The sequence below is a fragment of the Dryas octopetala genome, chromosome 6 (genome assembly GCF_963921425.1).
Source record: "Dryas octopetala chromosome 6, drDryOcto1.1, whole genome shotgun sequence".
NCBI lineage: Eukaryota > Viridiplantae > Streptophyta > Magnoliopsida > Rosales > Rosaceae > Dryas > Dryas octopetala.
Genome location: NC_141371.1, coordinates 2,174,460 through 2,190,352, shown reverse-complemented (window position 1 = coordinate 2,190,352; position 15,893 = coordinate 2,174,460). Strand labels below are relative to the sequence as shown.

The 15,893-nt window shown below is 35.5% G+C and overlaps 2 protein-coding genes across 4 annotated transcripts; both read right to left on the bottom strand.

Annotated features, from left to right (window-relative positions):
* Nucleotides 1–119: 119 nt before the first annotated feature.
* Nucleotides 120–6,106, bottom strand: BON3 (Calcium-dependent phospholipid-binding Copine family protein). 2 transcript variants are annotated; one of them, XM_086246761.1, is made up of 16 exons: nt 5,904–6,106; nt 4,497–4,544; nt 3,953–4,101; nt 3,764–3,812; nt 3,606–3,662; nt 3,058–3,237; nt 2,822–2,956; nt 2,646–2,707; nt 2,429–2,525; nt 2,232–2,346; nt 2,055–2,131; nt 1,444–1,581; nt 1,161–1,325; nt 964–1,077; nt 753–849; nt 120–668 (listed from the first exon to the last, which is right to left on the bottom strand). In XM_086246761.1, exons 1-16 carry the CDS (start codon nt 6,066–6,068, stop codon nt 541–543), a joined length of 1,776 nt encoding a protein of 591 aa, XP_086102887.1. In that variant the 5' UTR covers nt 6,069–6,106; the 3' UTR covers nt 120–540. The 2 variants fall into 2 exon arrangements, with proteins under 2 accessions (XP_086102887.1, XP_086102888.1); XM_086246762.1 differs by having other exon boundaries at nt 120–659.
* Nucleotides 6,107–8,405: 2,299 nt separating this feature from the next.
* LOC147280941 (uncharacterized) lies at nt 8,406–15,246 on the bottom strand. 2 transcript variants are annotated; one of them, XM_086246760.1, is made up of 6 exons: nt 15,134–15,246; nt 14,921–14,959; nt 10,051–11,285; nt 9,850–9,966; nt 8,848–9,736; nt 8,409–8,595 (listed from the first exon to the last, which is right to left on the bottom strand). In XM_086246760.1, exons 3-5 carry the CDS (start codon nt 11,242–11,244, stop codon nt 8,879–8,881), a joined length of 2,169 nt encoding a protein of 722 aa, XP_086102886.1. In that variant the 5' UTR covers nt 11,245–11,285; nt 14,921–14,959; nt 15,134–15,246; the 3' UTR covers nt 8,409–8,595; nt 8,848–8,878. The 2 variants fall into 2 exon arrangements, with proteins under 2 accessions (XP_086102885.1, XP_086102886.1); XM_086246759.1 differs by having other exon boundaries at nt 8,406–9,736; nt 15,134–15,245.
* Nucleotides 15,247–15,893: the final 647 nt, after the last annotated feature.

The window sequence follows — 15,893 nt, the reverse complement described above, 5'->3', positions numbered from 1 at the left end:
AAAGAAATCACAAGAATAAATCACCAATAACTGTAGTTTTTTATTTGGTACTTCATTAAGGTTGCTGAAAATCCGAGAAAAGTACATCATAGAGCCAAGGAGGCCCATCTTCAATCAAAACGTGAAGGTCGGGAGGCATAAGCGCATTCTTAGTAATTTCCCAGTTACCTTCATGATGTACATATTGACATACAATAGAATGGAAATGACTAAATAACTTAAGAACATCTATTAGAGCACCCTAAAAAAATACATACGAAAAGTTCAATCAAGTAAAACCCACTCATAAGTGGCCAAAAAAGAAAAAATAAACCTCACTCTTAACCAAAACACAAAAAGGGAGGCAATACTAATCAATTAAATACAAAAAGGAAAATAATAAAGTCGTATTACCCATAACTATAAAAACTAAGTATCCAAATAATGTTGTGAGATTTGAGTTATGTGGCATTTGATTTAAAAGAATAGAATTGAAAGGGAAGGAAAAATGTATTTACAAGCGACACATATGATAATGTATTTACAAGTGACACATTTGATTTAGGCAGATGCTTGGGTTGCGTGGAAGGTGAGTGGCTTGATGTCTCGGCTGCGCATGTAGGTCAAGAACTGTCCAGGCAGCTCTTCCAAAAGAGCTTGAACAACAGAAATCTGCCCACCTGTTACAACTTAAAACACCAATGAATTTCTAAGATGCAGTTTAAGGTACTATGAATGTTGTGGAGAGAAAAATGGAGGTCATTTGTACTTACTATGCACGTCTCTCATGGGAACGAACTGTACAATGTCCCTTGTAGCTATACGACCAGTAGAACTCTCTAACCGGTGTCCATTGTCAGCATCAAGGATCTGCCAAAAACAAGAATCAGACCACAAGTTCATTATGTAGAAATCAAATATCTAGCAAAAAAGAAATGAAGATATGGTGAAAGTTAAAGATAAACAAAAGCATTAGTGCATTACCTCCATTTCTTTGAAATCTGCATTACCCACTCCAACTATTAGGACTGACAGGGGAAGATCAGATGCCCTCACCAAAGCATCTTTTGTTTCTTGAAGGTCTGAAAGGATTCCATCCTAGAACAAGATTGGCATTTATATTAATACTAAACAAAGATCACAGAAGACAGAAATGCAAATAAAATTCATCCTCCTCTTACCGTTAAGATAAGCAAGACAAAGTACTTCTTGTTGTTGTACTTGACGGACTGCCCAGCAATCTCCGCAGCCCTGTTAACCACTTGGCCAAATAAAGTGGGTCCCGCCAGAGTTACATTCTGTAGAGCACTGGCATAAGCAGCCATTATGCCTTCAACTCCTTCAACCTTATTAAATAAATGAAACAATTTACTAAGAAGGTCCAAGAATACAAGTTCAAATGTATTGAATAAGTCTGCAAAAGAGGGTAAAGAAGAATTGCAAAGAGCTAGATGGCTCAATTACCTCAAATCCACTTGCACTTCCATTCAAGTTAAAACAGTGTGACACAGCACCATTAACTGTCCTTCCTCCAAATCCCCAAGCAGGAAAGCGTTTATCAGCATCATAAAAATGAATGACTCCACCTACTTCTGTTATAGCCTGCAAATGATTCAGTTGATTAATCAGACAACATCCCAACAATCAATATGATTTCTTTAAATATTTAGGAACAGAACCACCCCCCCCCCCCCCCCCCCCCCAAAAAAAAATAAAAAAGAACAAATAATGACCTATGTATACAAAAATCCAATACACGTCTTCAAATAATAAGGTGGACAAGCTAGAACAACCAAATATTGGTTCCAGTTACAAAGAAAACTTGAACAGCCTGGTTTGATCATTTTTAACAAGCGTTTTACAGCAGTAGTAAACATATCAACTAATCATTCTCCCACTTTAAATAATGACTGTATAATATTGGTGTCCCATGCAATTATCATTATTATATTAGTGGCCCATGAGTTGTATATAGCTCAAGTGGCATTGGGTGAGATGGGGAAGGGGCTGGGAACCTAGGTTCAAGTCTCCTTTCTATTAGTGTAACTACTACGCCTATTATAGCACCTACTTACCTGTTGGTAAGAATTCAACCGGCCATAAGGATCGATATAGTGCAAAGAATCAGGACTTCGAGGATTTCCATTTGAAGCTGAACAAAATTCAATATTCACAGAATGAACATATATCAATACCATATATATGTAAAGTGAAAATTGAAAACCTATTCCAAAATATGAGAAGTTACTTACCCGTAAAATCAACAGCAACCATGAAGTTAAGCTCAAATCCACTAGAAATATAATCTAGAAAGCTGGATTGCTCCTTCTCACAAAATTGATCCACAAACAGCTGACCCTTCAAAGCCTATGTTGGCAAATTATAAAGAAAAAGTGTGAGTAAATTGACATGCAATACTAAGAAATCAACTGCAAGCTTGAATATACACCTTTTCATGACCACGATGAGAAGATGGAATGACAAAATTCACCCCACTTCTTTCTTTGTATAATTTTTCCAAGTCTGCCACTGACTTTTGGAGTTTCCTGTATAGGACCAAGATTTAAGTTCCAAAACATTATTCTATTCTTCTGGTCCAGGCACAAAGCAATGATAAGTTAAAAGCAAAAAAATAAACACTAGGCACAAATAATTTAAAAAATTACCCAATTAGAACATGGTTGCCATTGTTGTTGAAATCAAAACACTCGATAACTAATGGGTTATCCTGCATCAAGTTGAAGTTCAGAAAGTTACATGAATTTGTCTACCCTATTTGTCGGTTACCAGACTTATAGACTCTAATTTAACAGGTAGGCCAGAAATAATTTGACAAGCTTACCTTGCTTCCAAACTGCTGCATACTCAGGCTTAGTGGTTTCCAAATGGGATTTAAATTGTTATCTACCACTTCAGTCTTGCAAATCGGAACAGAACCTCCAGTCTCAACAATTCTAGATATTCTTAAGAAAGGATCCTAAAGTAAAAGAATGGAGAAGCAATTTAAGGATCATACAGAAATAGAAATCTGTATCCACAAGTAAAGAGATCACAAGACCGCTGTGTGAAAGCACATACACTTTTAGAAAAGAGGTCTTTGTTCTCCAAGTTGGAACAGTGGAATTTTATCTCAACAGAACTCCTAGAAGCAATTGTTTCCTCAGCATGGACTGTGAGTGTTCCTAAGTTTCTCAAACCTCCATGTCCAATTCTGTTATGGAGATTTAAGTTTAAACTCCGACTTTGTTTAGTCACAATCTGCCATTAAACAAGCGAACAAGTACACCCACAAAAATTGTTAGCATTTAGGAATTGATGACTAAAAATCTATGAAATCTGAGCCACTGATTTCAATACAATTCCATTGGCAAACATCTTTGCAAATAATTATATAGAGGAAAATACTACATGCTACAGCCTTATCTTACTTTAGCTGCATCAATGGTGAGCAGTGTAGCTAGAAGCTATATAACAATAATCATTACACCATTGAAATTTAAACTGGAAAATAAACATATACTCTGAAATATGAATTAAGCAACTCTATAGTCTATACACATACTGCACCAGCTCAATGAAAATAACCTATGTTTTTAATTGAGATATGCTGAATTCAAGGTGACTACCTCTGAAAGAACACAATTGCCTTCCCCAAGAAATTCTTGATCCTTCAAATTCAGTGTCTGCAGGCAACATAATAAGAAGGAACCTTCAATAAGATTTTTCTTTGGTTTTATTCGGAATGAAATGCTAAAATTGAAAGAAGAAAACATGTTATATGTACCTTCACAGGTACATTGTGATATTTTGTATCAACATCGTAAACATGAAATCTTCGGGGAGAACACACGAAAAGAAAAAAGGAACACGTGAGTCAAGCACAGCCAAATCAAAACCAACCTTACCAGATACAATTAATACAAGATATATCTTCAGAAACATTTAGGTGCAAAATAAAATCTGAGAAACTTACATAAGTGGCTGCACAATCTCAAACTGATATGCAACTCCAACTTTCTCTATCCATGCAGGACTCAAACTATTCAGTATTACTTCAGTTCTCCCTAATTCCTCTAGCTTACCATCTAATTTCTTTGCATAGACAACAACCATGGGGTCACTCTGCAATAAAATGAAAGAAGTTAAAAAAACTATTTCAGGATAAACCATATTACGATAAGTCTCACCACGATACAGTACCATATATGTCATACAAGTACATAGACATACAACCATAGATTGGAGAAAATAATTAATTTTTTAAACTCAATTATAAGTGTTCAAAATAATGTGATAACCCTTCCATGTGTTAGGTTAGTGATGATAGCACTCATTATTAATTTATTATAGAACAGGAAAAGGTAGTGCTCATATGACATTGTTACAATATTTTAATTACTATGCTAAACAGGTATAAACTATATATAGCAGAGTAAAAAATTATGCTGATAAAACCTTACTATTTAAATTAGTATGATATATATAAGGAGTAAGGTGACATGGATATATGAACATACCTTTGAAGTGATGTCACGATCACGCAAGTTAGATGCTGAAAAGGATAACTGTAGCACAAAATTGAAATACATGAATACATTTCAAAGAATCCATTGTATAGAAAACCATAAAAAAAAAAAAAAAAAAATGAAGACAACTAAAAACAAGAGAGCTATCCATGCATTTGAAAAGCCCATAGTGATCATATAAATGGCACACAAACATCAAACTTAGCGCATCCATCAAGTATTATATTTATATTGGGAATTTAACATTTATTTAATTAACATGTCGCAGCTTGATGGTTCAATGCATGTTTAAGCATGAAAGTATAGGTACTGTGGAGAGTGGATCCTCATGAAGTATAAGTAAAGACTTTTAGCCTGCTGGTACATCATTTAAAATTTAGCATTTGATGTCAAGGGGAGAAAGAAAAAGAAAGAGAGACAAAAAGCATTAAGGTTTTTGGAAACATTGAAATTCTAAAAGCTGGCCGGCCCCAGATAAGTAGCACATTGCCACACATCTAAGTGATAACAGTATTCTGAGAACAACGGTTTCGTCCTATATATATGCTCCCAAGTCAAATTGGCATCAACAAAATGAGAATCTTGCATGTTGGGGAGCTCGACATGCAGCCTGAGATTCTAGTCACGTAACACCAATCATTTGCTGTCACATCAACTAATGATTGTCAATGTTGTTATTTCCAAGGCACGTAGAGCCAAAATATTATAGTGAAACATAATATATATGTTGTGGACCAAATAAAACTTATTTCTGTCCTAAACATTAGAGTTGTTCAATTGTTGTAACAAAACCATTGACAATGTGCTTAAGTGGGTATTGAAAATGTATGTAATATATGGTATTAAAACCATCAACCAACATGACCGCAGATAGCTTGGGTTGACTTTTCCACCTTTATCTCATCAAACACGAGAGCACTGGAGATCTATTCAAAAAAATACAAAGAGAATAGATTTTTCAATTGATGGGCTATCCTATGTCGCAAGCAGCTACGTACACAATTCTTGGAACATTAATTTTGTAGAATCGAAATCCAATATTGTCTAAACAGCTACCACCTACCACCCAACACTTATAATAGAGGGGCACATAAATATATATAAATTTTATAAAAAAAAAAAGAATAAGTATTACAAAAATTCAAACCAGAAAAATTCCAAAATACAACAAAAAAAGTTAGGATTCTCAATGTAGGATATAAGAGAATATAAGAGAAAGCATCTTTTTTAGGTTTTATAAGCGAAAAATAAATAAAGAAAAGTAAAAACTAGTAAACATAGATGATAGACCCAATGCAGGTACAAAAATAATAACGTTTTATGATAAATAAAAAATTGAGACACCTCCAATTGAGAGAAGGTTTTGTATGATGGAAGGTGACATTGCATAGCATATACCTCCAATTGAGTGAACAGTGGAAAACTACCATTCGACCTGTGGAAGAACTCAACGGCGTCGTTATGAGCGCCGTCGTCGTTAGTGTTTGGCGCTGGTGTGGGCCTCTGTTGGGCCCCCCCTATGGCCTGCTTCCCTCCGCTCACGTCCGAAAAGCAACCCCCCATCTCTCTCTCTCTCGCTCTGCAAAAATCCCAAACTTTTATTGCTCTCTCTCTCTCTCTCTCTCTCTCTCTCTCTCTCTCTCTCTCTCTCTCTCCTCCAAATTCCAAAACCCTAATTATGTCTCTGTCCTCAAAATTGTAGATACGTTGCAGACTTGCAGTCTAAAAGTAAAAACCAATGCTTTTTGTTTTAGTTGAAACCGCCGGAAGATTACGCGTGTTTTTATTCAATGAACTTTGATCGCTAAGAAGGCATATATTTATAGCTTTGGGATTGTTTGGTTTCGCAGAAGCTTTCAAGTTTTCCTTACCAAAATCTCTATCTCTTCACGTTTTCGGTGTAACTAATGCGCTCTAATAAATATATTTTATAATATAAATAAATATTATTAATATTATATTTAAAAAAATTAATTATGTCATATAACAACATCCTCATATAATAAATTAATTATACCATATAACAATATATTATTTTAAAAAATTCTCTACTTCTCTTATATCAAGGAAATAAAATGACCCATTCATTAGTCTTCTCTTGTCCTTTCCTTTTTTTTTTTTTTTTCTTTTTTTAATCAAACAGTTTTATTTGTTATTTTTTTAAGAAGACACTTTTATTGGTCTTTCAGTACGAATCCTTTTAACTTTTAAGAGTCTTCTTATATGTACAAAAAATATAAAGTCTTTGAAATAATCGAAAAAGTTTAGAAATGGAATTTCCCGAGAATACACAATTACAATTTACAAACGTTATTTCTATAGAACTTGACAACTTGTTTGTGAAAATACTTTATAATGTCACGACTTGGAAATGAATTTACGTTATGAGCTGCCTGGACAGGCTGGACTGCAGCTTAAAAATTTTGTTTTTGTTTTTGTTTTTTTTCCTGCTGTACATTAACCAAAGAATAAACAATTTGTTTCCTTATTGTTTGGCCGCTCCAATGATTGAACTGGAGACTCGAATTCAAGTGTCTGGATTTATAACTACACCAATTCCTCTAATACCTTAGAGTTGACTTTTAATGATAATTTCACAAGAAGAGTGAAATTGAAAACATATTAAACTAGAAGTGTATGATTAAAAGTTTTTAAACCGCAAATGTAACATTAAAACATCACCCAAACCACAAGTACCATTTATGAAATTTGGCCAAATTTTGATTAAAATATCAAACACATATCCAAGTGATTCTCCATAAAACACTTGATCGATCTATATGTGCCAAATGCAATCGGAAGATTTCTCCTTTTCTTACCAGCTTCTTTAATTTGTGTGATTCTTTTCTCATGGTTCCGTTGGGATTGGATTAAAAGAGAAGCCAACAGTGGTGCGGATCGAGAGACGGACCTCCTTGCCCTCCAAGTTAGCAGCTCTGCCTGCATATATATGTTGGTTCTTCTTTTGTTCTTTTGATGTTATTTATCTTAATTTGCTCTTATTTTGCTTTGTTGGCCTGATTGTTTAATTTGCTGGTTTTATTAAGTTTAGCTCTTGTTTTCTTCTTTTGCGGGTTCCTTCCCCCTCTCCTCCATGCCTCTCTTGTATTTTTCTCCTCGATCTTCGATCTGCCTTTGTGGCTTACGAATTATATATCTTTGACCAAAACAAAAAATGACTACTTGTACCACTCGCGGCGTCCCCTTGGTCAATATTAATGAATGCATATTTTGAATGTGTGCGTTAATATTACAAGATAGATAGGATTATTTGCTTGGAAAGTACGTATGAATATCAATATACTTGCTTAATCTAAACCAATATATCACATGAAACTTGTGGTGTACGGACGTGCATCGTTGACTGTGGACTAGTCGGATCGGTCAAAGGAGATTCTTTTTTTTTTTTTTTTTTTGACATTAAACTAGCCGATGCATGCATGCATGAATATTGAGTTTATTATAATTTTTGGGGAATATTGATCGATGTCTTGGAATTGGAAGCAATTTCCAAGTTGATTCCAACATTTACCATTCTAATTTAATTGCAGTATTTCCCTGGAGGGAATTTGTGAGAAGCTAGCGGATGCATGCATGTATGGTCAAGTCAAATGAGAATGAAATCGAAGAGAAATAATGCAGCAATTCAAAGGTCTTTTCTTTTTTCGCTTGTTCCTTGCGCAATACATAGTTGATTGTTGCCCCTGTCCACACCTTTTAAGCTTTAAAGAGAGAAGGAGAGCAGCCCGTGTTGAAGTTTCCATTTCTGAGTGCCTACGGACCCAAATTTTCCAATTTAATTACCATGTGTAATTGGAACTGGATTATTACTCAAAACAATAAACGGCACAATAATCCCAAACCCTAAAATCAAAATTTTCCATAATGAACTTGTATTGTATTTTAAGTTTTTAACCAACAAAAAAACAAAAAAAAACTTGTATTGTATCATATGGACATGTTAGTGTCCAAATACTACTGACTTTCTTGGGCTCAACAACCAAATCCCCATTCTTCGCCGGCCCAAATGCAATCCAATTCTCATGCCCGCATTACGCCTTGCTTTGGTCCATTCAATCTTATCCGCATCCTACCAACATTTATCAAACAATACAATGAGCTATGATTTCAAATGCAAACCACTACGTTGTCCAAAACTTGGCTATCCTTTGCTATTTAAACTTGCTAAAGGCTAAAGCCATTAAAAACAACATAAAATCACAAGTTCAAACATTTATCTTTTTCTTCTTTTGCCAGAAGTTAAATATTTGTCATATGGTTTATTGTTTCTTTTTTCTTTTTCTTTTTTTAAAGAAAAACACAAATAAAAGAAAAGCCTCACATAGAGGGCTGTAAGCACTCCATTTAAGCATTTAGCGATAGGAGTATGATGGACCGGCAAAAGCATAGCGAGATGAAACTGGCGCAGGCACAGCTTCAGGCTTGGCCCCCTGGTTCAGGCTTGGGTTATAACCTAATGCAGCCTCAGCAGCAGAATATGTTGAGTATAATCTCTCTGTACGATCACTTTCTCTCCTTTGCAAAGGATCCCTCTCAATCAGGTAACTCTCTCTCCTTCCACCAACAGAGTAAGATCCTGAACAAGCATCCTCTCTCCTCTGAAGTGCCAGATATGGATCCGACGATGAACCATAATGGTAACCATAATATGGATCCCTTGCATACACGTCTACAGCAGTAGCAGATGTTTCAGGTGGCAACTCACGTCTAGCAGCAAGAGAATAAGCCGGGTACTCTTTCTCATTCAAGTAGAGAGGGTCAGAATGAACAGCTTCTCGATGTGCAGGGACAGCCTCCCTGTAAATGAGGTTTGTCTGTCTTAAGAGATGCTCTCTTTCATACTCTCTGTGGTGAGCTTCTAAAGCTGGAGTAATGATGTGAGGAGCCAAGTTTCTTCTCTCTCCCTGAAGACCATAAGCTCGATATTCCTTTTCAGTAAGGTATAAATCACGATTTTCCTCTCTCCTTACAGGTACCACATCCCGGTATGCAACATGCTGGTCCCTTTCATGAGATAACACTGGGTAAGCCCTAGCATCACCATTGGCATAAGGATCTCTAGCATGTGGATCCCTGTGTGCATGTGGCAGTGATTCTCTTACTCCCTCATGAATTCCCCTATCCCGATTTTTTGCCCCAAGTGGGGAACGGGTGGGTAGAGCAGTTGAATGGACTTGAGCTGGTCGGAAAAGTGCTGTCAGCTTCCTGACCTGTAAGGAAAATATTTATCATCATTCTAGAGCAATGATCACCTCACTCCAGAAAAAAATAATAATAATAAAAAATAAATAAATAAATAAATGGCGGGGGCGGGTCATCTCACTTGTCTAACTGTAAGTTCTGTTTTGAACTTGTTTTTCTCATTATAGTTTTCCTTTATTGCCTTCCTGAAAACACTCTCAGGTAGAGGTAGGCAATCTTTCTCCACATTGAACCGCACCTGAAGTTTGAAAGTCATCAGCACACAAATCTGGTTAACCATACAAAGAAAACAATTTAGGAGATAGATCTAAGAAAATGTGACCTGAGCAGGGAAGGCCCCACCAAAAGCTTTTGGCTCGATTTTTAAGCCACCAGAAGAGGATGCCTTGTAAACCCCATATAAAAGCTTAAGGTCAAAATCATAGAGAAAAAGCTTCAACCCAGGTCTGATACCCAAAACAAGGTCTTTTTTACCCATCGAAACACCCATGATACAATAATTGAAACAGTCTGGCTTTGTCTTTCCACTGCACATGAAGATCATACCACCAAGCTTTTCACTCTTTTCATCGTGCTTTTCTCTGTTCTTTTGACTCTTTACACCCTTTTCTGACCCATGGCGTTTTTCTGTATTCTTCTGTTTTTGTTGGCTCTTTCTGAGTTCATCAATCTTTCCTTGATCCTTTTGAGCCTGATTGCTCTTCTCAGTATGCTCTTCATTGGTAATATTCTGTTGGTTATCCTTTCTTGAATTCAGCTTCTTAGAATTTTCTGCTCTTTTGTTGATACCCTCTCTGTTACCCCTATCCCTCCTCCTTTTCCTCCCATGAGTCTGTGAACCACCTATAGCTTTGCTAGATTTCAAATTGTTATCAGGCGGAGGTTTCTTCATTATTTTAGATTTTCCCTTCAATGATTTTGGGGTTTTCTTTCTAGCATTGGATGCTTCTGCAGCAGAGGGGGTTTTCTTTTCAGACGAATCAGGTTTATAAGCCGCTTCTGCAGTAGAGGACATTTCCTTTTCAGCTGACTCGGGTCCACTGAATGCTTCAGCAGAAGAGGGGATCTTCAGTTCAGATGACTCTGGTTGGTCAGATGCTTCTGCAAAAGAGAGGATCTTCAGTTCAGATGAATCTGGTTTGTCAGATGCTTCCACAGGAGAGGGGATCTTCAGTTCAGATGACTCTGGTTTGTTGGATGCTTCCACATGAGAGGGGATCTTCAGTTCAGATGACTCTGGTTTGTCGGATGCTTCCACAGGAGAAGGGATCTTCAGTTCAGATGACTCTGGTTTGTAGGATGCTTCAGCAGGAGAGGGGATCTTCAGTTCAGATGACTCTGGGTTGTCGGATGCTTCTGCAGGAGAGGGGATCTTCACTTCAAATGACTCTGGTTTTCCGGATGCTGCTGCAGGAGAGGGGATTTGTTCAGATGACTCTGGATTGTTCAACACTTCTGTAGGACTCTTTAATTCCTTCCTGCTATCTGTTTCCATATAGTTATCATCATGTTCCATAGTCTACTAAAGAATCAGGCTCACAAAGTCAAATACATCCTGCAAATAATTTGCTATTGAAGTGATCTTTTGTTTTATATCAGAAAGGGAAACACACAGGGTTAACATAAACACAAAAGGAATAAACTGAAACGAGAAGAAACAAAATGAGTATAAATACAAAAAAAAAGTCACAAGCTTGCATGTAATGCTGATCCTGTTACTGCATTTATCATGAATGAAATAAAGAAATGATGACTATCTTTAACTTTTCACTTTGATTGTCTTGAATTTTACATAGTTGTGAAAATTATAGTCAAAATTCTGGAAGCCCAGGGCAATTATTAGAATTAAGACAACTGCTAAACCAGTCAAATCGCTGATCAGTTTCCTCTCAAACTTAGAATCAAATAATTTTGTCCAAATTAAACATAAACACCAAAGCAAGATGTTTCACCAACCATAATTTCAAGAAGACCAACTTCAACAATTAGACCAATAAACAGTAAATTTTTAAATCTTCTAGGTCATTCATTTTCCACCACACAAAATCCTTAAAATATTGTAAATTTTTTCTTTTGATAAGCAAATTGATTATAATTCTCTTACATCATTAACTATTTAATTTTATTTACACTTCTTTCCTCGATCATCAGCAGAGACTTATAAATTAAAGCTAGGAGACAGTAATGGTAACACAGGTAATATTGTAATCCAATAGACCACAGAATACTTCTTCAGTCAAGTTGTCAGTAAAGATAGTTGGTCTCTAATAGACCACAGAAGATATGATTTGTATTATAAGTTTATAACTAAACTGAAAGACTAAACAAAGGCTCGGTAATCACTTTACTTTTCCTTTCTTTTTCTTTTTTCCTTGTTCTGGCGCCTAATTACCAAAAGCATGAAGCAAGGCTTCAAGTAAATAAGATAGATACTCCATATAAGCGTGTGCACACGCACACTACACATATACACTCTGTAACAGGAAAGAAAAGGAAAGGAAGTGAAGGAAAAAGAATCTTCCACCCTTTTTTTTTTTGGGGGAGGAGACAGTAAATCCAATTGTGATTTGTGACTATTTAGCTAAGTGGAAAGGTATCAATGTCATTTCAAAGACCACTTAAGTCAGAATCCTCTTCCTAATATTTCAATCAGTGCATATAAGAGGTTTCTAACTTTATGCCCTTTTCCTATGTCAATCAGTTTAAATACTGAAAAACCACTAACTGTAGATGCACAAATCGTAGAAGGAGAAATGATGGATGGTAAAAAAAAATTGATCATCTACTAGGAGAGATTGATCTTTCAAAAATAAAAAAGGTAGAAAGAAACTCAAAAAAACATGCATGATTGGGTAGCTTTATTTCATGACAAACTGCATTGCAAGCATCTGTACATAATAGTTTAATTTGTACAGTTCGAATGCATAAAGTATTCAAACAAACACAGATATAACTGTGTGCATGTGTATGCGTATACTTATGTATATATGAATATATGTGCAGTGTACATACATATACATGCATGAATCTGTGTGTGAGTGAGTGTGTGCGTGTGTGTGTATTCATGTATATGAAAAGAACAATAAACTGCACACCATTATGCGGGTGTTATATCCCCCATTTATATACAACAACAAATACCCCTCCCGCCTCAAAAAAATAAAGTTATTGTAATTTCACAAAAAAATATGAGAACGGCAGATCTCTTTATCCATGAAACCCTTCAAATCCCAATAACTCTCCTTCTCTCTCTTGCACTGCTCCATCAAAATTGTTTTCCATTCTATTTTTCTCCTTGCCATTCCTCAAAGGCTCAATCCTTTGAAAATCATGAAGCTCAAGTACACCCCTGAGATCTATCCCTGCAGGTAATTATCCTGATTTTTCAACATCGTATCTTATGCAAGAGACACCCAAACCCAAAGTGTCAAGCGATATTTGTTGCACCCAGAAATTCGCCATTTGGATTGAAATGCAAGTTTCAGTTTAAGGTCTGTATCTCTGGATTTGGTGTGTTGTCTATAGGTTTATCTAAGCTCCACTATAATATGCATATTCTCAACCAAAATCACATTATCTTTGATGGTAGAGGAAGTGCCAACAAATTCAGAGTCAGACCAACTCTAGAAGACGCTCTACTGCTACTATAACTGCTACTATATTGTAGCCACTTAAACTAATAGTGTCACATTTAATAACACAGAAGACTCTAAATAAACAACCGAAGGCAACTTGTAATTGCTAGGTTCACTCCATTATAGCAGCAACAACCGTATATCCTAAAACACAAAATATAAGATCCGCAACGATGAAGAGTACTAATTTTACTAATGCAATTGCTTGCGCTCCTTCCAATTTCCATTTTGATTTGAATGCACTACTATATGCCTATACAGGTTGCAGTAACATATGGGCTTGTGATTTAAGCCTTTCATGATAGATAGTAAATACCAACTTAATTTCTTTATTTTACTTCCAATCTTCACACTTAATTAGATTTCACTACTTTAATCTAAGGAACCTGATTTGTTTATATTGATCTACTCAATTATGCCACAATGAATGACTAATCAAAATCATGACGAAGGATTTGACTACTGAATATTTTTCTGTACTTGTCGGCTGGGCAGAAACATGCTATACGTGCAACTTTGGTACATTTGAATAATTTCACTACCTCATTCTGAGGAACCCGCTTTCTTATAGTTGATCTACTCAATTAAACCGCAATGAATGACTAAAAGAAATCATGATGAAGGCTTTGACTACTAAATATTTTGCAATACTTGTCAGATGGCCAGAAACATGCTACATGTGTGCTTTAGTACATCTGACAGCATCAAGGCCAATTAATTTATTTACACACTTTCTTTTCCTGTTCTCTCGTTCTACCGCTATTACTGAGATTTAAATTATTTCCTATGTAACTCCTCTGGGCCGCAAAATAACGGTTAAAATCTAACGTTCAATATACCATTAGGTCTCCTGATTTGGAGAAAATGCCAGAACCTTCCAACATGACAAAAGAAGTGTGTGTGTCTTTGTTAGTTATTACCGGTAAATACGTAATCTCCCACCATAACTACTCTAGGCACAAGATAAAGATTACAAACACATTTAAAGCACTTAATATCTTTATTTCTCATACTTAGAATGCAATGCCAAAACTTTTTGGATCAAGCCTCACATAACCACATGTGGTGATGAAAGATATGCCCAACAAAAATGAAACCTAGATGCATATTCCCGAATAACAACAAAAAAAAAAAAACAAATCTTTGCTCATCTCGCAAGTGAAACCAATCATTTATTCAAAACCCAGTTTTGATCATGCAAATAATTTGTAAACTAAAATTACAATAAAAAAAAACACTGTTAGATGGACACATAGAGATGAAAAACTGAATTAAGTTTAAAACCGACCCAGAATCATGCAAATAATCAAGCAAACCTTTCGAACACACAATTCGACAAACCTCTGTTTGGCTGCCCATTAAAGAAAGAGAAGCAGAAAATAAACAATTTCCATGACTCAGATCTCATAGCATTTTTATTGAGCAGAATTATACGAGTTAAGTTCAATTTAGCCACAACATTAAAAGGGTCAATTCAGTGGAAAAAATTCATACTGAGCTTGCAAACACATGTATGTCAAGCACACTGTAAATTCAATATCCTTCCGTTTCCATACCTTTTTTTTTTCCAGAACAACCAAACAGATGCCAAAGAATCTGAAACCAATACCAAAATTAAAATTCTAATCAGTGAGAAAGATGTTAGGGTTAGAGAGAGAGAGAGAGAGAGAGAGAGAGAGAGAGAGAGAGAGAGAGAGAGAGAGAGAGAGAGAGAGAGAGAGAGAGAGAGAGAGAGAGAGAGAGAGAGAGAGAGAGAGAGAGGGAGAGTACCTTGGGGAAGCTTGAAGAGAAACTGATATAATCTGAGGAACGTTGCACAGAGAGAAAATCTAGAAAACGAACAAAGATAAGAAAATTATGAATGATGCGCTCTTTCTCTCAGTCTAGAATTCAGCAAATGACGAAACTGGCCTCCTTTTATACCTGCGATTCCATTACCGAAGCATATTTCGCGCACTTCTTTTTTCTTTTTCCTTCTTTTTAAGGCATGCAGAAAAATAGCTATCCCAAAAAAAGTTAAAGAAAGAAAAAGAAAAACTATGCCTCCTTATAAAAATAAATAAATAAATGTTTGTGTTATCAAGAAAACTAAAAACAAAACAAACTTTTCAATAAGTATGATTGAAAAGTTTTGGGGTAAAGGACTTGTAAAAAACAAACCTTTTTAGCATGATTGAAATGAGTAAATAATTTTGGGGTAAAGGACTTGTAATGCTCCATGAAGTAATACCTAATAACAAGTGTTTTTTCAATAAGTTCAATGGTGGGTATGAACGACATCTACAATTTTGTTAGGTTTCCAAATGACAATACAAGAAACACTTGAGAGAATGAAAATGAGAGGTGAGTACGAAAGACTAAGAATTGATAAAATTATAATTAAATGTTTTTTTTCTTTTGCTAAAAAACTTAATTATTTTCTCGATAAGGTTAAAATTATAAATTTAAATAAATTACTCGTAAGCCTAATTTTTGAAAGATTTTTATTGAAAGCCCAATCAAATAAAAAATTAAGGTTTCAGCTTAATCT